The sequence below is a fragment of the Crocodylus porosus genome, unplaced genomic scaffold, assembly GCF_001723895.1.
Source record: "Crocodylus porosus isolate Cpor-Errol unplaced genomic scaffold, CroPor_comp1, whole genome shotgun sequence".
Lineage (NCBI taxonomy): Eukaryota > Metazoa > Chordata > Crocodylia > Crocodylidae > Crocodylus > Crocodylus porosus.
In genome coordinates this window covers 90,269,752-90,293,269 of record NW_017728886.1, presented here as the reverse complement: position 1 = coordinate 90,293,269, position 23,518 = coordinate 90,269,752, and the positions used below count along the sequence as shown (strand labels likewise).

The following is a 23,518-nucleotide window of genomic DNA, read 5'->3' as shown; positions in this document are numbered from 1 at the left end:
AGAAATTGTAAAAATGCTTCCAAAGAAAACTCAGCCTACAGCAGACAACTGGTATGGGAAGTTTCAGCCAAGATGATTAAGTTTGGAAAAACTGAAAACGGAAAACAAGACTTGTAGTAGAAAGAGCCAAACTGCAATTATATACACTGCTCTCTTTCATCCATCTGATCTATATCTTTTGTATGTGTAAAAACAATAATTTATACATTATACATGCCCTCAGGTATATAAGTTATATACATATACATATGTATGTATAAATGTATAATTTATATACATAAAAATATTATACATACATAAACCCTAACATGGTGAACAAGTAACAATTACACATTTGAAATCCTTCCTTGTGACAGCAGATGTACTTAGCTTCCAAGTCTATCAGTGCAAAGATTTGTAGATAAGTTTTCTATATCTCAGTCAAAGATAAAATAGCCACCCAGAGACAAATTTCAACCACTGCAAAAACTCAAACGTTAAAATTTTCTGCAAAAAAATAAACAAAAGCTATAGCAAATATTCAAATATTATAAACTTACACTGTACGATACCATACTAACTGGCCATTTACTTTTAAAGGAAACAGGAATTTATGCCCCATTTTAGAGTATATTTTTTGATTATGTGGTCTCCAGGGATCCTGGTTTTCTCTGATAAAGAACCCCAAATTCTCTGATTTAAAAAAAAAAAATCCACATTTTTCCATAATTAAAAGGAAACACTACTATATATATAGGTATCAGTTGAATACAATGTTTTATTGATATATTTACAATTTTAAAAGCCATCTGGAAGCCTACCAGTGTCTCAATCATTAAAATAAATTCTAAATACCTTTATATTTTGGTGTTTGATTTTGTTTTTTTTTATCATGGAAAATCAGAGCTCCCCTTGCTCCCTGGACACAGATCCAGCCTCCCCCCTCCCCCACAAATACTGCTTTGTGCAGCTGAGCAGCCCTGATATGCTGGTGTCCCTGCTCCTGAGCCACAGCCCCACCAGCTCTGTCAAGCATGACATGCACCACCCTACCTTGCCAGCATGTTCTGCAGGTAGAGCTGACCTTAGGGGTGAGCAGTAAGGGCAACCACCCAGGGCAACAAGGTGAGCAGGAGGAAGCGTCACAGCACCCCAGGGCCGGGCCCTGCCTCAGCTCGGGCAGGAGTGGAAGAAAAGGCAGCTAGCCAGGGGTGCCCTTCATTCCTGACCTGCATCTCCCTGCCCCCAGCAGCCCTGCCAGAGGAGGCCTGGGAGCTGCTCCCTGCTCCCAGCCCTCCCCCCGCCGGTAGTGTGTGGGAGAGGGGAGAGTGCCTAACCATAACCAACACCAAAGGTGACACAATAGGATGGCATGGGGGGGCATGTGCCCCCCCCACAGTTTTCTGCTCCCATAGCAGGGTAAAGGGTTGCAGCCTGGCTGAACCAGCACTGGGCAGGAGCCACCTCCACAGCCCAGTGGGTGGGCCCAGGTGCAGGAGGGCAGAGCAGGGCAGAAAGACTCATTGTTGCCAGGAGACCCACAGCAGCGGCAGCAATGAGTCTTCCTACCCCACTCCACTCTCCCATGCTGGGTCATACCTGCTGGGCTGCAAAGGCTGCCCTGGGCTCTACTGAGTTGCAGAAATCTGGGGGGCCCATGTCCCCGTTTCCTGCCCCCATGCCACTTCTGGTGCCCAACCCCGCCCTGGGAATGTGCACAGTAGCAAGAAGTGCCTCCCCCTCGGATGTGACCCCATGGCTCCATCCTGCTCCCCAAATAGGCCCCACAGCCACACATTCCTGCCCTGGCCCCAGGCACCATACACCATCCCCCACCATGTGGTATCGGTGTGAGCCACTGCTTCAAATCTCCCCTCAAGTTGTGCCCCCCACCACCATCACCTATGTCCCCCACCCTCTCATGCACTGCCTATGCCTATAACCCCCCGCCCCAAACACAGGCTTACCTGCAGGCAGCTGGAAGAGCTGCTCTCCACCACGCTTACTGGGGTTGTATTTCTGGCCACACACCCTACCTTAACCCCTACCTCTGATCACCCTCCTCCCACTCCCCTCAGCCTCAAGCAGCCCCTTTTGGATTCCCACATTTTTCTCCTTTAATAGGAAAGATTCATGATTTTCTCCTTTCAAGGAGAAAATACGGATTTGTCTGCAGCAAATGGAAAACCCAGATCCCTGCTGGTCACTCTGACACAGATAAATCCTGTATTGCTATATAAATATATTCATAACATTTTATATAATCTCTCTCTCTCTTCCTCTCACCAGTTCCCATATAACTTTTAAGAATGTGTGTGTGTGTGTGTGTGTGCGCGCGCGCGCGCGCACACACACACACACACTCTCTTAGAAGTTACATGGGAACTGGATTTGTCATTTCATGTTTTCAAAACATATTTCCTCCCAGAACAGAACAATAAAACACTTTAGAATTTCCCATGAACCAAATTCTTGAATGATGCTTCACTTTAGGGAAACTTAAATACATAGTTTTGATAAAATCAATCTTTAATCCAATTTTACGTTAGTGTACTACATAGAATTTAGGAGTAATAAACTGAAATGAAATATTATTTTCAAACAGAAAGTCAAAATGATCTACTCCAAACAAGTTAAAGTAGAATATTTACCATTTATCAAACTTTTTAAAAAAAATTTGTTTTCATAGAAACCAGTAAAAAAAAAAAATAAAAAAATCTTGCTTTCAACAAACCGGTTTTTCCATTCCATCAGAAAACTTCTAATCAACTCTTAATATGTACTTAAGAGATGCCTGCAAAATTTAATTTCTCTATTTCTCTTGTCTGCTAGGAATTACTTCCAGACACACTGTATTACCTCAGGCCTTCATCAACAGTTTTTTCAGTTGTATATATGGAATTCCCTGCAGTGCTACAGACAAGAATACAATTTCACTCATTTTGGATAGCCCTCAGCAGACCACAAAACTATATTTCAACAAATAACAGCATTAAAATAATCAAAAATGTGGTCCTTAAAATACATTGTTATATTTAAACAGAACCCCCAAAAGCATAAAACATTTTTTTTCAAGTTTAGTTCCATGTTGCTTTTTATATACATAATTGATTGTGGAAGCTTTTACCAGATGTAGAAAAAATTTGCCAGAATGTATTCAAATGAAATGACTTACAAAATATGAGACAGTCTGGAGGTTAATAAAACCCACTAACTTCACAGGTTTCCACAAATAATGAGATGAAAACATCAGATAATTTCCAGCTATCAAATATTTCAATGTTTTAGCTTTGTTTGTTTCTGAGAGATGGTCAGAAGGGTGGCTGAGGAACTGTAATGGCCTTCTGGGACAGGAAGAAGAAGGTTTCTGTTAAAAATGTTAAATTAATTTTTATACTGGAGCAAAGTTAGGGACGGGTTGTTAAGGGATGGCCCTCTGCCATAGGGTGGAGTTTTGTTTTGGTATCCTTTTAGAGCTTGCAGGTGTTTGGCATGAGCTGAAATCAGGGCCAGCTGCAATATTTCAGCTCTGATACTTCCCTCCCAATATTTCTCAGAAGTGATGCATCAGGGTGATGTCTTACACCTGATGTACTCAACTTGTGTGGTATGACTGTAACTGCTCAGTTTAAAAAATGTATCATATTCACGGCTTTCATTTTTATTTTCAGCTTCCTGCTTTAATATGGTAAAATGCATCAATCATCATGGGTTTAATCTAGCAAATGTTAACTAACAATTTATTATTAAATTGTCCATAAATTGTCTCATTTTTTTTTAATTTGTGCCAGCCATTCAGAAACAACAGCCCATTGGATGGGATCTGTAAAAGAAATTACTCTGAGTGGAAAACAACAGAAAGAAAGAAAAAACCCAGAGAATGCTTGCATTCCATTTGCTTACCAGCCAAAGATCTTTGTTCTTTCATAGCAATCTACAGTACAATGCGTACCTGGTTTTGTTTTGTTTTATCTTTGGAGGAATTTGAATAGTTCCTATTAAAAATGGTATTCTCTTTTAACTTTATTTTGTTTGGAAAACCTCAAACCACACTGTATTTCATACACATGTTCCCATGGGTACATTAAGCAGGACCATACTGAGGTCATCTAGTAAGTTTTTAAAACTTTTTAAGAATTCCTTTAATGTACTGTACGATCTTGGCCTGATTAAAAGAACATATTTTAGAAAAAGAGAGCTTGGAAAAAGTCTGACTTTAAAAAATTCCATGCAAATAGTCTTTACTGTATCATTACAGTTCACAGGACCTTTACAAATGTACTTTGCTCTCATTTTTTGTTAATAAAAGCAAATTGTAAACCTAAAAGATCTTGGCTGAGCATGTGTTTTTCTATCTACAGTATCAGTGATCCTAACAGAAGAAATTCTTCCTTTTCGACCTTTTTAACTCCATCACACATGTGCACGTGCGCACATACACATACACAAACACACACTGATAGACTTAACAATGAGGAAGCCTGTAGTATTCATTTGTGAAGTTAAAATGAATAAAAGGTTGTAAGCAGCTGGGAAAAAGGTAGACAATGTTTAATTCTATATTACCTTGGTCTCCAACTTAGTCAAAAACTTCATGTTTTTGGCAGCTCATTACATTATGATCGAAGCTGTTAATGATCTTAACGATATGTTCCAGGGTCAGACAATTTGTTTTTGTTTTAATCTAAATGTATTAAATAATTTGGATGACCCTCTGGCCTCCAAATTCCACTGCCTTTGTTTGGTTTAATTCTATTCCATTTCAGTCCTCTGTTTTAGACTTGGCTTCCCCATCTCTTCAGACTTTCTTCCATTGCTTTTCATTATTATTTTAACCTTTACCCCCTACTCTTGGTCTTTGGCTGCTAAAGGCCTTATGTACTGTAAAGCATTTGTAACCCTGCTAACAGCTGTGCTGGCCTATCCTTTGATGGTTTTTCATATGCACGCACTACTTCAGAAGCCTCAGTCACCAATGGTTTGAACCCACACTTACAATGACTGCTTCTCTATAGTATAAACCCCCCAAAAAACATAAATCATGAGGAATAACAGCAATGAAAATCAATGAAACTGCTTTGAGATGTAATGTTGCTGAATATCTATTTTACAGAATCATTGTTAGTACAAGTCAATGAGGGAATATCATACATGGGATGTCAATTCCAAATACATACTGATCAGAGGTAAAGAAAAAGTCTGCCCGTGCCTCAGTAGTGTTTTGAGGTCTCTACAAGAACAAGTAGAATTTAAAAATGTTACCAGATTGTTGCATTAAAAATGTGTTTGTTAATGTAATTTTGCTACCATCTTTCCTAAATACACCTTTTTTCTAGTCTAGATCAGGCCTGAGAGAACATAAACAAAGAAAAAAAAGTCACACTCCGGAGAGCATTTGTCTACTATTTCAAGATGATCACAGAGACATTGTACTGTTTATCACTAAAGATTAGTGGGAGAGACTTTACATATCTGATCATTTGGCTGTTGTTATGACCTGGTGTGTTGGGAGGTATCTCGTCTTCCTTTCAGTAAATGGGATTTGGGAATCCAAACCCTGAGCTACTGCTGGATGTCCTGTCTTCCCAAAGTATTGCAGTACTTTCTGTAGCTTCAGGAAATGAATTTACAAGTAAGCATGCAAAAGACTAAGGGGAAGAAAGAGTGTGCACATGCATTTGTCACAGTGGTTCATGTGGTCATGTAGCTACTGCTAAAGCATGTGGAGAATGATCTAATGTGCACAGGTAAAAACTAACAAATGGGTAGGTGAAAACCCAAACATCTTTGTTTGAACTAGTCCTAAACTACTGAAGCCAAGTCAGTCTTGGGTTAACTGGTTCAGGTGTGAGAATTCAACTGAGAACTCATGTGCACAAAAGCCTTTGCCACAAAAATATTAAAATGCAAGCAAAAATGCAAACAAAACAGAATCAAACAAGGCTCTTACTCTTGGATTTACTTCACAGGTAGGTTAACAATAGAGAAAGTATACCTACCCCTAGATGTCATGCTAAAATTTCATCAAAGGCTTGGGGCAGATTTGTCTCCCTTTTGGAGAGGCAAGGCACTGGAGAACCGGTTTGTTTCTTCACCTGAACACAAGTAGTTTCTTATACTTATTAGCAAAAGGAAGGTGACATCATTAGGGAACACAAGTGGAAAGCTACACCTCACTAGAAATACTTACGTTTTATTTTGAAAAAGGAATAAGAGCAAAATGATAGTGTAGCGTTTAGTTTAGAGGAGGGTGTGAAAGGGATATTTTTCTCATGAGTTTTGTGAGAGAAATGGAAAATAAACATATCCTTCTTGGGGAAACTATTTTGAAAACCTGCCATTTAGTACCATCTGGCTCATTCCAAAGGCAAAGGCATCATTACACTTCACTAGGATAGGTCATCCCTAGTGGTGATGATTTAATAGTGTCCAGAGAGGGCCAAACTCTCTGGGCAAATTGAAATGTTCTGCTTTTCAACATCACCCTGTCTATAACCACCAGCCACCCTCAGGAAAATAAAGCCTCCTGCAGTGTACTGTTTAAAATGCAAGCCTAATCCCTGTGAAAATTATGAAGTGAGAAAGTTGGCTTGGTTATCCTCTACAGGCAAAGTCAGCATGGTGCATGCTGCTACCTAATTTCAAGGAGTAACAGTGCATTAATCTACAAAAAAAACCCAAAACTTTGCAACTCTGATGCAGTAGTAGCCTGAAAAATGTGGATGCTTGTTGCGCAATAATTGTATTCCTTTATCACATGTCCATGTGCCGCCCTTTTATTCTTCTGCTAAGACTTTAATCACATTCACAGTCTTGGCATGCATTGGTGAACAACAGACAGACACAGAACAGACTAATCTATATTACCAGTTGCTCATATTTTCCAAGTTCTTGAAGTATGTGTGAATTCCTTGAACATTCTCATTTCTTTATTAGATATTGATTATGGGGGTTTTGACTGTATGTGCACATGCACATGCACGCAAGTATATTTGTAGTTTTTGTTGAACAGGGCATTTTATTCCATGATAAGAAAATAATTTGAATAAGATTCACTGTGCTATAAACCAGACTGTTACACACTTAGACACAAAGTGACTGAGTTTGTGTTAGAGAATCAATCCAATAGGCACAATGGGAAAATTACTGCAATGCCAAGCCCTAAGCACACAGGAAAGGGAACATATTTTAACCAAGTGAATAGTGCCTCTTACAAAGAGTTAACTTCCTGTAATACTAAAAGCAAAAGCTGAAGTGCTCTCGGGGCTTGTCTGTCCTGCTCCAGTGGTGGGAGTTTAGGATGATGGGGCTCAGCATGCCCTGCCCACCCAAATCACTGACACACTCAAGAGCCAGAAGTTTACCCAGGAGGCTGCTCCGGATGCACTCTCAGACCCACCGGATACTGAAGGCAAAAGAGTAGTTGCTGGAGGTGAGTCTGGGACAGCCTTCTGGGTGGCCTTCTGACTCGAGTGATTCAGTAGACTCAAGAAGGGAGTAAGTAGGGGGAGAAGTACAGTGTGGGTGGGACACGCTCTGTCCCAGGGGTGCCCAACCTTTTTGCCCCACTGACTGAATGAGTGGTGCCAGGTCTCTCCACAGCCAGATCCAGCCAATGGGCCCAATCCCACTGCGAGACGATGCACAGCTTAACCACGATTTTTTTGCCTGGGGCTGGGACATGGCAGAACAGCCTCAACAAGGAGGCATTGGGGGGAGGGAAGGAAAAGCAGCTTGATCCAGTCCTGATCCGGATGCATGGGGAAGGACCAGGGAAGGGGGCAGCACAGCTCTGATCCTGATGTGTGGTGGGGTGGGGTGGGGAATAGACCAGCCTGGATCCAGATGTGTATATGGGGAGTGGGGGCAAAACAGCACCTATCTGGAGACACAAGGGAGGTGAGGGATGGAAACAGGCATGCAGGTGTAGGGCATTCCCAGGGGGTGACCTGGCCCTGATCCCATTGCATGGGCAATGGCCCCAGTGAGGCTGAATCCAGCCATGTGGAGCTTCCCCTGCCAAGTGGTGCCAAGTTTCTAATTCATGGGGGAACCTCACAGACCAAATATTATGGCTCTGTGGGCCAGATCTGGCCCAATGGCCAGAGTTTGAGCACCATTGCTCTATCCCATCCTCCCCAAGTCCTGCCACTGACACAAAACCAATCAGCCATTATTTCTGAAAACACCTAGGAAAAAGGGTAATATCTTTCTGTATCAGATTTTCATTCTTCTCTATTCAAAACTTGGTCATTTCATACCAATTATATCATAGCTATATTTATACCAATATAATAATTATACATGCTTTAAAGAACTGTCATTTGTGGGAGTCAAGAAAGGATGCCTTCCAACATTTAAAGCATTGCCAGATTTGCCTAGAAGTATATTATGTTTTTTGCCCTCCAGTCCTTTGAAGGCTCAGGAACTTACACCTGTTGAAGTATGCAAGACACAATGATGCAAGACATGCAAGACACCAATGGTCTGATACAACATGGCAAAGCATATATTCCCAAATAACTATTCATTTTAGGGTTGGTACTCAATTACTGTTTGTGATTATACCATGTTATTGGCCTCATACTCAATCTGAATGACTTGCATCCCATTTTTGAAAGTAAGGGTGGTGGAAATCAATCATGTAGCATTTGTGAAACACATGTTAATGACATAACAAAAAGGCTTAGCTAGAAGTGACCTGAGGATCCGAGAATACTTGCTGCATAGTGTTGATTGGACCATATGGAACACCACTGCCTTCAAAGAGTTGTAGCCATTTGGTGGTTGTTCCTTCTGAAAACCTAGGAACAAACAAGGAGCATGTGGTTTAGACTCTCCATTTCAGATTCCAAAGTGCATATAGCACCCTCTCACTGATTTTATCCTAAGTCAATAATACAATAAAAATGTGTCACACATGTTCTTTGGAAATGCAAAGACCAACCCTTAGGGCAAAGAACTTAGTTACACTGACTTAGAATTCTATCCGATTGTCTGAAGTAATCCAGCAATGATGCAAACCAAAATTATCAGCAGCTTCAAATATGGATCAATGGGTTTCCTCCAGTTCTTAATTACAGCAATGTGCTTAATTTTTTAAAAATTTTATTTATTTATTTAACAACAAAAGAAAAGACATGATGTGGGTAAGGGCCTTATGTATGACACTGTTCTATTTTTGTCCAGAAAGAGCTGATTTAAAGCAGTACAGTGTTTTCCCTCCACTACATCTGAAACACATGTCAGAATTAACAACCACAGTTTTTGGTCAGATAACAATACTAGCTACATATTTATTTGTTGTATGATTGTATAATCTGTCCTAAGGATATCCGGTTAAGTACATACACACTGTACTTACCCTGTGTAATTCAAAGTTCCCTGATTTTTTATATAATTTAAAAAGCTTTACCCACTTCCTTAAAAGTATTCAATTTTCAGAGTGCTGGAAGTCCTTCTCTTTATTGTTTTTCTGTCTTTAGATACATGCAGCTGATTGCCAAAAATGCATTTCTGTGTCTTATCTACTAGTGTTGCATGCACCAACATAGCACAGTCTGGAAACAAAGGAAATAACCAGCAGCTGAAAAGGTGATGCTTTCTATTGGCTTCCAACTTTGGGAAGCAGAAATGATACGGAGTCCAACTTCTAACCTCATGTAGGTATGTATTCTAATGATCAAACTTTCAAATGAGAATAAATACACACACACATATACACACACACGTAAGTATATATACATACACACACTCAGAGCCTTAAAAATTGAAGGTGAGGCAAGGGACATGCAAGATTCAAACACTTGAAGCAAGCGAGATGCGGTAAGTTTCTTGATAAGTTTACCAGGGAATAAATACCAGCAATGCAGGTAGTTCATCATTTCCAAGTTCCTTCAATGGAATAACAGGCAAGAATTTTATTTTTTTATTTCATAATGCCCAAACTTCTTTTGCTGTGTAATAAGGCATACCTGAAGAAATATTATTTAAAAAAGGACTACACAGAGTAATACATTTTTTTCCCCTTTAATGTGCATTTAAGCTTTGCCATTGTGCTGCCCATTCACCTTGTTTCGGCGTCAGAAATTCACCACAATTCTCAATGGTCTTGATTCACCTTAATAACAGGTGCCATGTTTAAAAGGTTGCTCATCCCCTTTTCCAGATCATTAATATAGGGTATATATATATTGGAAGCTAGAGGCACCCTGCTGTCAGCCCTTTACCACAGTAGAGAATGACCTTTTATTCCTACTCCTTGTTTTCTGCCTCCTAGACAATTTTTGATTCATGACAAAACTTTGGTTGTCATCTTGTGACTACTTAGCTTCTTAGCTTACTATCTTCTGAGGGAATTTTTGAAAGTCAAAGTAAATTATAGCAACCAAGTCTCCTGTATCCATTGCTTCAAACATATTTAATATATAAGGCACAAGTTTTGCAGAAACTGTGCTAGTTGGAGTTGATCATCTTGTAATATTCAACTGTTATATTAATACATTTTAACGATCATTTTTGCCACCTTACTAGGTACATCAATGAGGCTCATTGGTCTGTAAACTCCAAGACCATGTATAAAACTTTTTTGGAAATAGAGACAACATTTGCTACTTCTTTGACCCTGCAGTATGCTGCTACCTATGAAAGTTCATGCCTTTCTAAACCAGTTTGTCTCAAAGGTGCCACCCTGCCCTGCTCTGCCTTCTGCTTGCAATATAGTAGCTGCTTCTATAAGCAATTGTATATTTTTGCTATAAATTCAGACACTTCAAGCTCCTACTTGGCCTAGTGACTTAAGGCTTTTTTAAAACAGTAGGGTCCCCCCCCAGCACTGCTTCTTCTGACACCCCATACTCTGCTCATACTTCATCCTTATTACTAAAAAAGTACAGGCCCAACACAAGGACTTTCCAAATATCCTTTGTGATGATAAACGAGGCAAAGGAAGCATTTAGCTTCTCAGCACCCCTCGCCCTTCTTCCTTAATTGGTCTCTTTAGGCCTTCACAGTCCAACAGACCCACAGATTCTTTCACAGGCTTCCTGCTTATGATAGCCTTTATGTCTTTTTATTCTTCTCTCTCACAAATTGAATATAGATGTGCTGTATGGTTGAACTCAGATAGTTATTCAATAAAAAGCATACTCTAAAATTGGAGCCTTTTCAACAGGAGTGTCAATTACTTAAGTCTCTATAAACATTATGCTCTCATGGCAAGTCTGATTAATTTTCAAGACAAGTACATTCATCATCAGTAGAGTTACACAAGTGATCTTGAATGTTCTGTGAAGTAAATGCATGTCACTTTCAAATCATACTCGGGGGCTGCGGGGCCGCCTAGCTTGTAATCACAAGGGAACTTTTGAGGTTTTAATATTTGTCTATGCTTTTTCCTGCCAGGCAAAGAGAGGGAAACTTACTGCAATTTTGTCAAAAACAAAGGGTGCACTATTTTAAAAATAGATATTTTTCAAATAAAATCCCATTGTCTTGGTCTTATTTATTTATTGGTGGTTGGGAAGAAGCCGAGAAGCTTTAAACTCAATCAGTCAGAGACGCAACATTTCTGCATTCCATTTACCCCAAAGGAGACATCCATCATTTTCTCTGAAATTGAAGCTCTTGACCTAAATCAGATGTGGGATGGCTTCCTTTATCTGTGCTGAAAAGCAGTATGAGCCTGTTTTTATTAACACATGGATAAAACTGTATAAAAGAAAAAAATACATTCAGCTTTCCAAAGGGAAGAACATGCCACAACTCTGTCCTCAGTCTCATCCTAAACTATTTTGTTACTGCTCTGCCAACTTTATTGCATGACAGGACGGCAGCATCAATACCTAAACAGCATGAATTAAAAAAAAAAAAAAAGAAGAGCCTTAAAGTCTGTGATTCCTAACCTTGGCTTGATTAAGCTTGGACCTTTAATATATTTTAAGGTTACTTGTTCTTTGGTTTCACTGGCAGTGGCAACTGACTACCTAGTAGGTAAAATGCTGCATGATGTTATTTAAACTAATCTATATTGCAGGCCTTTCCAAGCAATGGAAAGTGTTGGTATTATAAGTACTCAGCATTCCACAATATAAACACGAGGTAGCAGAAAATTAGGATTTTTTCATCAAAAGCATAGAGCTGGGTACCTCCCACACTGTGGACAAATGCAAAAGTGCTGCTGTACTTCAGGTCACCCCTTTGTTTGCACAGACTGTGTACATGTTTGCTTGTATAAGCTTTGTGTGTGTTTGTTAGCATGGGCTCTGTGTGCATGTGTGCACACATGCACGTGTGCACAGGCTCTGTATGTGCATGTGTTTGCACAAGTTGTGTGTGTGCACGTGTTTGCACAGGGTATGTGTGGATGGGTGTTTGTGTGCATTTGCACAGGTTCTGTATGCGTGTTTGTGCACATTTTCACAGGCTCCGTGTACGTTTGCACGGTCTGTGTGCGTGTATGTATGTGTATTTGTGCACGACTGCACAGGCTGTGTGTGCGTGTGTTTGTGCGCATTTGCACAGACTGGATGTGTGTTTGTGTGAGTTTGGACAAGCTGTGTGTGTGTGTTTGTGCACATTTGCACAGGCTCTGTGCACGTGCGTGTCCGCATAGGCTCTGTGTGTGCACATGCACATGTGTGTTTGCACAGGCTCTTGTGTACATGCGTGTTTGTACCAGCTGTGTGTGTGTGTGTGCACGCGCGCACATTTGCATAGACTGTGCACACCTGTGTTTATGCATTATTTGCTGGGTTTTCAGACTTCCTCTCTACTCTGATACTTTAAATTATTACTACAGTCTTTTGGTAGGACTGATGGATTTGGGGATTTGTTTTGTTTTCTTTTGTTATTCAGGTAACCAGAGTCTTTGAATAGGGGCATGAGAAAAAATAACTGATATTTAATTTTTCAAGTTTATTAGAGGGGAAAAAAGCACAATGATATAATCACATATCAGTTACTAAGATAGGCCTACCTTGGTAAACTTACCACACTCCAAAGCAGTGTCCTCAAGCTTTGCTGTGCTCCTTCAAACTTGCTACTGTTCCACAGGAGGAATAATTACCATGGGGGGGGGCTCACTGATATTGTTACTTAACAGTGCTGATCAGTAAATTTGTAGCACCTGACACACTGACCTACATGCTCCTGGTTTAAGAAGCAGGTTGTCAAAAGCAACACAACAGGCTTAGAGACACTGCTCTGGAATATAGTTAAGTTCCCAAACAGACAGAGCCTAGAAAACTATATAATTTACAAGCCGGTGACCCTGTAAATTATATGATACTAGCAAATTGCCCCTCAAAAATGATGGAGGGGGGTGAGCGGGGATGAGCTTCTATGTGGCCACCACCTTGCACTGCTGCGGCTCTGCATCCAGCCACAAGCCCCCTCCCCCACTCTGGCTCCACCCCCACCCCGCTCTGCGTCTGGCCCCATGCCACACCCACCGCTTCCATGCCACCGCTCCTCCCCACTCCACGTCTGGTCCCATAACACCCACCCCGCCTCCCCCCACTCCCTGTCCACCTGGCCCACTCCACTGGAGCCAGGCCCCACCTCACCCGTCATTCTTGATGGACATTCTTGACACAGCACTGGCTGGAGCCATGCTCCCCAGTTGCATTACAGACACACAGACAGACAGACAAAGTGCTTTATATATATAGAATTGTGTAGTGCTCCAATTCTAGAATGTGGCATGTGGGATCTCTGTTCCAGTGCAAAACTCCACCTTTGCTGGCCCTTAGTGCTGGGATAAGGACTTGTCTCCAAGTCCTCAGGCTGCAGACATAGGGCATTTATACACATAACTTTTCGTTCAGCGACACACCAGAAATGCACCACTGACACGCACTGAACTGCACTGCATGCAGTTCTATAAGCAGCAAAATGTGCATCAGAACTTTTGAACTAAAGCACTTCCAAGTTCAAAAGTACGCCAGCACCATTTTCTCAACGCTGATGTGGAATTTTGCCACTTATACAGCTGCAAGCATCACAGCGCCAGGTGCCTGAATGTGTAAAAACGCCCGTAAGATCCAACTGTGTATTCAGGCAGGGGCAATTTTTTTTTTCCTAAAATGCTCATTCTACTCTCAGATGTGAGTGTACATCTGAAATCAGCAAAATCTGTGAATAGTTATCAGCACAGAATCTGGCCTTTATTTGTAGAGGCATTTTCAATTTGTAACCATCTATTATCTAACAGTATTTAGAAGACTGGGTTTAGTATATTAGTCAGTAGTAGGGAGCTAAGAATACAAGCTTTTCCAATTTCTAGTGCCTACCACCATCGGGACTACAGGGAATATAGGGAGGTTGACAAAGTCAGAGCATTACTGAACTTCAGACCGTGGCCTTCATAAAGGGGCTTACACTTCATTCTCTTTGGTAAAACTTATTTTAAATCCTAAGGAGTGTTCCCATGTTTCCCCTGTACTGAATCATACAGCAGTTACTCGGCATTAAAAAGGGGGGTGATTAAACCTGCACTTTTTATAAATAGATATTTCAGATGTCTTTTAAAAATAATCAAGAGCTCCCATTATGTATAATAGGTTAATGGTTTACACATAGGAAGAAACTAGTTCTACAATGAAAAACAAATAAAAACGCTAATAACAGTTTGGATTTTTGATTGCTTCGAACTTCAAAAAATGAAACACTGATACATCAGCTTTCACTCACATGAGCTGTCAACCTGAAACGATGCATTTACGCACTACAATTATACACATTAAAAAATCAGTATGTACATGGGAATGAGAAAACTATGCTGTTTATGGCCATAAAACCAAAGTTGGAAGCCTGGACAAAAAATATTTACTGTTCACGTACTCAGTCAGTCTCTAAAAGTAAAGGCGGCTTGTCCTTAAATCAGAACTAACAGGCATCACTAAATTAATAAAACTATTTTTCAATCATCTACCCAGTAAGCCAATGTAAAAACAGGAAATGTCTAAAATTTGGATTAAAATTGATCAAATTGGATTATCAAACAAAAAGGATTATATTTTACCCCCCCTAATAAATGTGGCTTGTTCTTCCAAAAAAAAAAAATCTCTGCTTTCTATTAATTCCTACTGAGAGTCATGAGACAGCTTTTGCCTAGCAAATTTCAAACCATTAACATGACCTGATTTCCATCTCATTCCTTGGGCAGGCAGGGGTCAGGAATGTTGCAGAAGCATACGCAGTCCCTGGAGGATGTGGGGTGGGGAAAGCTCAAAAATGCTGACACACTCTTTCTCCAACCAATTAAGAAAGCTGTTTATTCTAAAGAATAGATGTGATCCATGTCTGGGAAAACAGGTGCCTAGAAATCACAACACCTCAGGACCTCCTATTCTTCTAAATGCATGAAACCTTTCCCACTACTATAGGCTTTACATAAACTTGTTTGTACAATATCTAAACTGTTGGTATTGCCACTGATAGCATGTCTTTCAATACAAAACGTATGTTCGAATGAGACAAATGTATTGTGTAACCTTCTGCAATACCTTCTTTACCTCCAGTATTTATATGATTAAATTTACTTGAGCGATCATTTTGTTACTACTTGCCTCAAAGGAAAAGGATTTCCCTGTATGACTCCTGGTTACTGGGGATGAAGTGAAATTAAAGGTTTTCAAAAGCATCCCTGTGATGAATATGACCCAGAAAGTGAGAAATCAACTATAGCTCAGAATACAAAAGTACTAGTTGCAACAATATCAAATTATGTTAATATATGCAGCCATGTATACAAGGCACAGCTAAGCAATTATTACAGCTGTATGATTCTGTATTAACTGTAGCAAAATCACTACAAGGTTAACTCTGTTTCATAAAGTTAGAGTGATGTAGCTAATTAGCGTTTCTTTACCATCATGTAGATTTAACATTTATATCACAACCGCTGCTCCTGAAGTGCTCCTGAACAGCTGCTGAGCACTCCTGAACAGCAGCTCCTCCTTTCCTTTAAAGAAGCTAAAACGTAGACTGGTCAATAATTTTAATTAAAAGGAGAAACCTAGCTTCTTTAGAGAACCTACCAAGGAAATGAACAACACTTTGATACTGCTCTCCCATATATGTGAACAGCAAAGAAACGGTCCTCTAAACATGGTTTACAGACACCTAGGTTAGGGACAGAAGTTGCACATAAAATGGTTTAAGTGACCAGAAACTGGCTTAAACCTGTAACAGAACAGAAACTCAGTGCACATATACCAGTTTCAAAATGGCCAAAATTGGTTTAAGATAAAGCTGGCTGAATGCAGTATCAGACTTAATTGACTGAGGTCAAACCGGTTTATAGAACTTCTGTCCCAGACCCCTGCCTGATTTAAGTTAAATCACAGTCCATCAGCATCCCAGGATGGAGCGGGGTGGGCAGAGCTGCCATTGCCTGTGCATGGCAGGTGGTGGCGGCAGGGCTAGGAGGGGGGGCTAAGGTGGATTTTGAGATGACCACAGTCCCCAAGCCTTCCTAGTGCAACCGCTGCTTAGCCCCCACATGGCCATGCATCCCAGCCCTGCCGCCACCACCGCTTGCCCTTGCTCAGCTCCACAACCCCAGCTCCAGCCCTGAGCTAGGCAATGGAGGCAGGGCCCTTCCCAGTCGGCTGTAGCTCAGGCTGGGGCTGCAGGATCTATGTGCCCAATTTGCTCCTGGCTCCCCATAGCCAGGCTGTCATGGAACCACTGCAGTGGGCAGGGCTTTCCCCCATCTCCTCCTCCCCTCCCCATTTAAAACAGTTAAATGTACATTTATCCATACCCTGGCCATAATGTAAAAATCAGAGCACAAAAGGTCTTTTCTCTCTCTCAGCTATCTCCTGGCATTTACATGCACATATGATCCAGCTTGCCTTATACTAGATACGTACAGCATGATGTCCACAAATACTCGTTTATAAGTTCCATTATGCATATCTTCTTCAGTATAACAAAGCTTTCAATTAGCACAAATTAAACTGCTAGACAGTTTGGATAGTCTCTAAAAGATTTCCAATTTTCATGTTTCCAGTGCTTGTGACTATCATATTTAAAGATATCTGCTAGAGAATCTTCTAAAAGTACATTATCTGGGAATGAACTATGCCTAGCATAGACCCTATGCTAGAAAGACATCACAGTGATTATACACTTATGGTACAGAGAAAACATAGAAGAGACAGTATTTTATTCGTGCAACAATCTCCTTTTGGTGGGTCTCACACACCAAATAACCATTTTTCATGAAGGAACCTTCTTCTCTGCAGCTGAGGCCATTCACAATAAGATTCCTCTACCCCTGACCTTATCTAAGCCTAAAATAGGTTTCTTGTATCTCTCTGGTTCATCACCTATTTCCTTTCAAATCTCACTCTAATCTTTTCTTTGTTACCTGTTAATTAATAATCTCTCTCTCACTTCATCATTAATTATCTCCAAAACTGTTGTTCTTTCAGTAAATAAGTTGGGGGTACTTTTTATGAAAGATGCTATACAAAAAGAATGTGTATTGTTAAACGATTATCCAGTATTTTTTGCGAATTCACACAATGGATCATTAGTCCCCAAGTGTACAGTAAATATGCAATTAGACTCCCCCAAAATGACTACTTCAAGTGTTTACTGAAGTCTCACTTGTGTTTGTGACTAATTAGACTCTTTTTGACTAGTGAGCAGTGACCTAGCAGACCATAAGTCCTCAAAGTCTTTGAAGTCAACATGGTTGCACTGATTTACTTGCAGATGCAATCTATCATGGCACGTCCTGCTTTAAAAGATTTTATGGTCATTGGATTAGGTGATAACTACACAAGATTTCATTTATTAGATAAATGTAGGCACCACAGTCTGTAGTGAAATTTGAAAAGCTTTCCAAGAGAAAGCCTTCCACATTTTTGCCCAGTAAACAGCATTTACAATGCAACAACTCTATTTTTTCCTCCCCAATATATCTGCATCTTCTAACTTTGCGAAGTATAGGAAGTCCTAATTACTAATTCCTCTCTTTCCTTTTTACTAGGATCATTCAAGAACTGTCAAATGAGGGGAACCATTTGACTAGAGGATCAAATTTGTTGTAACCGAGATGATGATGCCAGGAAGTCTTCAGAGCTAATCAGAATATGTCTTGTCTTTCTCTCTCCCACCCTTTCCATATGTTTGTGCACAAAAAGATGGACACAGGTCACCATTTTTAGAAATACCTTGGCTTTCCAGTGCTCCAAGAAAGTGGCAGTAGCAGACAAATGGATATGCAGGTTCCCATAGCCATTCATACATGTTAGCATAAACTAAACGAAACAGTCTTAGTAGGACCAGTCTTCATCCTCTACCAACAGTTTAAAGCCACTCTAGAGAGGGGAGGGAGTGCGGTGGTGGAGGTGAGAACCAGAATCAAAGTGGTTCTCAGATGTCTAAACACTATGCCAAAGTGAAGCTAGGCTTCAAGACATCTCAGACAACAAAAGCTTCCCCCAAGAGCACTAGGCACTACTGGTGTGGCTTTCAACAGAGCACTAGTCCCATAATACCGCTGGAGAGGCAGCAGTCTATTTATAGATGTATGAAACTTATTCAGTAGGGTTTCCTATTGCCAGCATAAGGTGTGTCATTGTCAAAATTAAATCCACTATGGAAGTATCAGAAATTATACCATAGAAATGGTGGGAACCCAATCCTTTTGTATCACTGCCAATGTGCCTTAAGGAAATGTTCTCCTTTAAAACTGAACTCAAAATTCCCTCAGGAAAGGGAACTGAAAGAGCAACTTGCTTTCTTTTTTAAAAGAATCTGGAGCAGCACTTAGAGGTGTGAAATGCACAGTACTGTACCTATATTTGAAACACAGAGAATATATGGTAATTTAATAGATGCAAAAGGTGTAGTATTTTTCCCAAAATTTGGATATCGGACATCTGTTCAATTAAGCAGAAAACATATATTCTATCTAAATGTTAACTGCAGATACAAAAATCACAGTGAGGGAAAATGTAGGTTTAGCAAACTGCCCATCATACTCCAAGAGCAGCTTAGTAAACAGCTGTATTTATCTGCATTATGTTAGGCGAGGTATGCTTCTTTTTATTCAGCTATGTACTTGTGGAAAACAGAATCACTGTGAAATGTGGCACAAAACATGATTCTACCTCTCTCGGAGGAACCTGTGGAAACACTGATGTGCTTCAGCTTGTATTCTTCTGATTGTTCATTTTATTAAGGTGATGTCAATGAATTCTTTTGCCTCCAGTTGCCTCTTCTTGCCTTAATATATCCAAATACATCAATCCTCTTTTAGAGGTCTGTATTTATAATTACACTCCATCACCTTTCTCCTACACACATGGGAAATGGCCAAACAAAGGTGGTTGGTACTAATGTAGTACTTGTCTTGACTGGTTACAAGAATCACACCTGCTCTCAGCTTAGCTTCTAGTGAAGAAAATGGTTACAGGATCCAAGTTAGAGAGAGAAAGAAGGCCCATCATCTGTTCCAAGAGGAGTGGGTTGGAGAAATTCCAATGAAACATTTTAAGTTGGAATTTGCAGATTCACTGATATCAAAATATTTCACAGAAACAGTTCAATGTTGGTAAATTCCCAGAGGAAATCTATGTGGTTTCCTACCAGCACATCCATCCAGTTCCTCCAGAGCTCATCTAATGGGATGCTGAGAGTCTAAGCTTCCAGGGTTTGCAGTTCTAAGGCACCTTGCCATGTGAGCTGCCAGATTCCCATGCCATCTGGCTCCACAGGTTCCCCAGCTCTAAGGAGTCAGCCTGCCTGGGGAGCCAGCTGGCCCAGGAGGTGGGGAAACAGGAGAATTCTCGCCCCCAAACTCTCAGCTACTCAACAGTCTTCCAAACAGCATGAAGAGAAGACAACAACCTGGAAGCACCAGTGAACCCAAGAGCCTGGGAGTGTAGTATCTATGATTGCCAGGGTTTCCTGGACTCATCCAGGTCCACACCTGCCCACCTGCTGGGCTGCAGCAGAGACAAGGACAAGGTACCCTCAGAGCTGGGGAATGAAATCAACATAATTCACCTCTAAACGGCAGCGCTGAAACTAATTACTGTCTTGCTGTGAGACCATTAATTACAACATGTAATTACAACATACTGGAGCAGACTGAATTAATTGAGTCTGAACGAGCTTTAGTTAAAGTGCCCCCACGGCCATTTTTCAGCATGGGGACGCTGATACACATTATGCTCCAGGAGCTTTAATTAGAGCTCTCCGAGAGCTGCTCTAATTAAAGCGCCCAGCCCCCACTTCCAGACCAGAGCACATCTATAAACACCCAAGATTCTCATTAGTTTTACCACTGTTTTCAGAGGTGTGCAACAGTGAAACAAGCAAGAATTTTGTCAGTTTCAGTCTACAGCTGCCAGGGCTTCTGGGTTCACAGCTCCACTGCAACCTGGCAACATAAGAATTTGGGAGAACATATTTTGTTTTGTTGTTTTCAAAATACTAAGTGATTTCAGTTCTGTAAAAATGTCAAGTTTTTGGCATTTCATATTAAACTAAATATAAAACAAGTTCCAAACTTGAAAAATTTTACAGAATTGAAATTCTGCTTCCTGTCAGTGCCACTTCTTAAAGCCTTGGAGCATTTATACACATGCTCCGGGAGTAGGGGAGAGGGGTGGCACTTTCATTACAGTGGCTCTGAGAGACACTCTAATTAAAATGCCTGGAGCATCTCATGTATCAGCATCCCTGCACTGAAAAATGATGGCAGGGGAGCTTTATCTAAAGCTTGTCAAACAAACTGTAGTTAAAGCACCCCCACCACCATTTTTCAGCTTGGAGATGCTGATACACGAGACGCCAGAGGCTGCTGGAGCATGGTAATTACCATGCTCTAGCAGGCTCAATTAATTGAGTCTGCTTTTAATGCAATGCACTGCATTACATTGGAACAGCCTCACCTCTGTGTATAGGCGCCCTTAGGTGCTGTGGTGATAGGTGCTTTACAAATAATGAAGAGATTCTAATTCTTTCCCCAACCTCAAAATACTTTCCTGTCAGCACCCATCCACCTAGCAAACTGCTCACAACTTGCGGCCAACTTTGCATAAGCTGAGACACAATGACGTGGAGAGGCTACGCACAATGACAGGTACACATAGATCTCCTGACACCAATATGTTTGGGTTGTTGCATTTTCTGGGAAGTATCTAATGTTTATCGAAGTAATGAATTCCTTGGATTTTCCAGCAGAAGCCCTAGTTGTTGTGGCAACCAGGGGGCACTTTGGTTAGCAATACTGGTATTCCAATAAAAGCTGAAGCCTCTACCCTCTGATGTCTTTCCATATCATCCTCTTGTCATGGGCCACAGGTTCTTTTTTTTTTCCCCAATTTGCTAAAATGGATTACCTGTTATATTTCAGACCGAAATGATTTTTCTGAGGCCAAGTTATAAATAGCTACAATATCAGCTTATAATAGAAACAGTAAAACCCTGAACTTTAGCCATTTAACTTCATAATAGATAGCTCATTAGTACATAGTACTAATTTCGCCTAAATAATGTACTCAAAGTACATTATTTGTGTTTTCTCCTACTCCACGACACTAGGATCTGGTGCGCTTTTACCAAAACGTTTCAGGCTTGTTGTTCTTGCTGTTTTATGTGTGTAACATTTTACAGTACTCAAAAGCTAGAAATATAACCCCCTCTCCAAGTCCCTTTCTTCCTTTTGCCCAGGCTGAGCAAGAAGACTATAACCCAAAGATGCCCTTTCTTGTATACAGGGAAGAGAGAGTATGGTTAACTGCAAATCAGTAATGTATATATGGACACAGCAACTCAATAATCATAGAAAACCATCTCATAATTTAATGTTCTTGTTATTTTAAGTGGTCATGAAAAGTAAATGATAGGAGGTCTGATCACATTTCCATTGACCTCAGTGGACTTGGATTACGTCCAATATGAGAAAAGGTCAATATCTGAGAATGTGCCCCAGTAACAATTATGTTTACCTGCACAACTTCAGTGTCATTTATCCCTCCTCTCCCATGTCCTTATACTCTTCATCTAACAGACCTTTCCATAAGCTTGCTTAGTTTTTGAGTGTTTGCAGCAAAAGGGATCACTGTAGAATGGCTTTATAATGTGAACACGTCATGAAGGAAGAGAGAGAAGATTCTACTGTAATCCCAAATCTGCACATCCTGCCTAAGTAATGCAGTGGTTAGGAGCTTTCTAAATAGGCAGAGAGAAAACAGACACCAAATGCTTGAGAACTTTCAATTCCCTTCATGTGCAAATGACTACACATATAATAATGAATACTCAGAAGCGTCAATCTCCTGGGTTTCTAATAACAACAGTTTGAATAGCTATATTTTTATTGTTTTATATGAATGGATTCCTAGGACTTAAAGGGGGGCTGAGAGGGGGGGAAAAATCCTCAGAAAAGCAGATGTTTTTAAAAAGGACAAATCACTTCCCATGAAATGTCACTTGAAAACTCTCACTGCTTCATTCTTTATCATTCCACTTTCCTCAGAGTTTTTATGCTATGTTTTGTTTTGTTTTGTTTTTTTAAAAAATTGAAATTACATCCCTCTCAGGAGCCTGCAGTAAATGCAATAGGGGAGGTGAGACATTTGCAGAGAATGAGGCACATCAGTAGATGTAATCTTAGCTATGCTCCTCACTGAGCAAATTAAGCACTTCACTAAGCACTTTTCTCTAGATGCTCCCCTCCTCTGCTAGTAGATGGAAATGAGTTACCAAAACTCTCATTAATGGAGGATCAGGTTCCCCTATGCTTCCTTCCTGCTCATTTCTTTTCTCCTTACATAAGCAACTCTCCCCAGCTGTGGTGGGCAGGGTTAAGATTAAAAAGCCTAAAAGATTTTTTAAAAAGTATAGAATAGATAATTATGATGAATTTTTCCTAGCTCTAATTCTTCTGTTTCCAAGTCTGTAGTAATTTAGGTCTCCAAATTACACAGAATCAATCAATTACTGGTGCAGAAGGCCCAGTTACAATGAGCTGATATGCTTTCCATTTCACAGGAGCAGCAGTTATGCTATAGTTAAGATTAAACTAAAAGAAGTTCTCAGCGGCTGATTGTTTCAAATACTCTACAACCCAGAGTGCTCTGAAATTTGCTGTGCCTCTTAAGGGCGCTATGTAGGGTTAGTAATCCAAATATAGGGTCACTTGATCAAGGATTTCCCAAAATAAGCTCTCTCGTCCCTTCCAAAACAACTTTTTTTTATGTTATCAAATACTATAAATGTTTTGCTTGTTGTTTCCCCAGCCCTTGGATTCACTCTTTATTTAGGAAAGCAAAATTCAACGTAGAATTCAGAAAAAAGAATGGGCTCAAGTATGGTCAGCCTAACTCACAACTCAAATGGCTTACATTATGCATGCTTAGACAGAGTAGCCAAAACGCTTTCCGGTCTGCCAGTTTTCACATGAACTGGGCCTCTCAGGGGATGTGCAGTAGCCACTGACCCCGACCTATACCCTGCTAGTAGCATTTTAAATCTGATTCTTGGCAGAAATCTAACAAGAGAGGCATCT

General features: G+C 40.5%; 1 protein-coding gene across 1 annotated transcript in view; it reads right to left on the bottom strand.

Annotated features, from left to right (window-relative positions):
• SUGCT (succinyl-CoA:glutarate-CoA transferase) overlaps positions 1–23,518 on the bottom strand; it is a 531,371-nt gene that overhangs the window by 264,401 nt on the left and 243,452 nt on the right. The window contains exon 12 of the mRNA XM_019535549.1: positions 8,681–8,783. Coding sequence (XP_019391094.1) covers positions 8,681–8,783 — 103 coding nt within the window. The remainder of the gene's footprint in view (positions 1–8,680; positions 8,784–23,518) is intronic.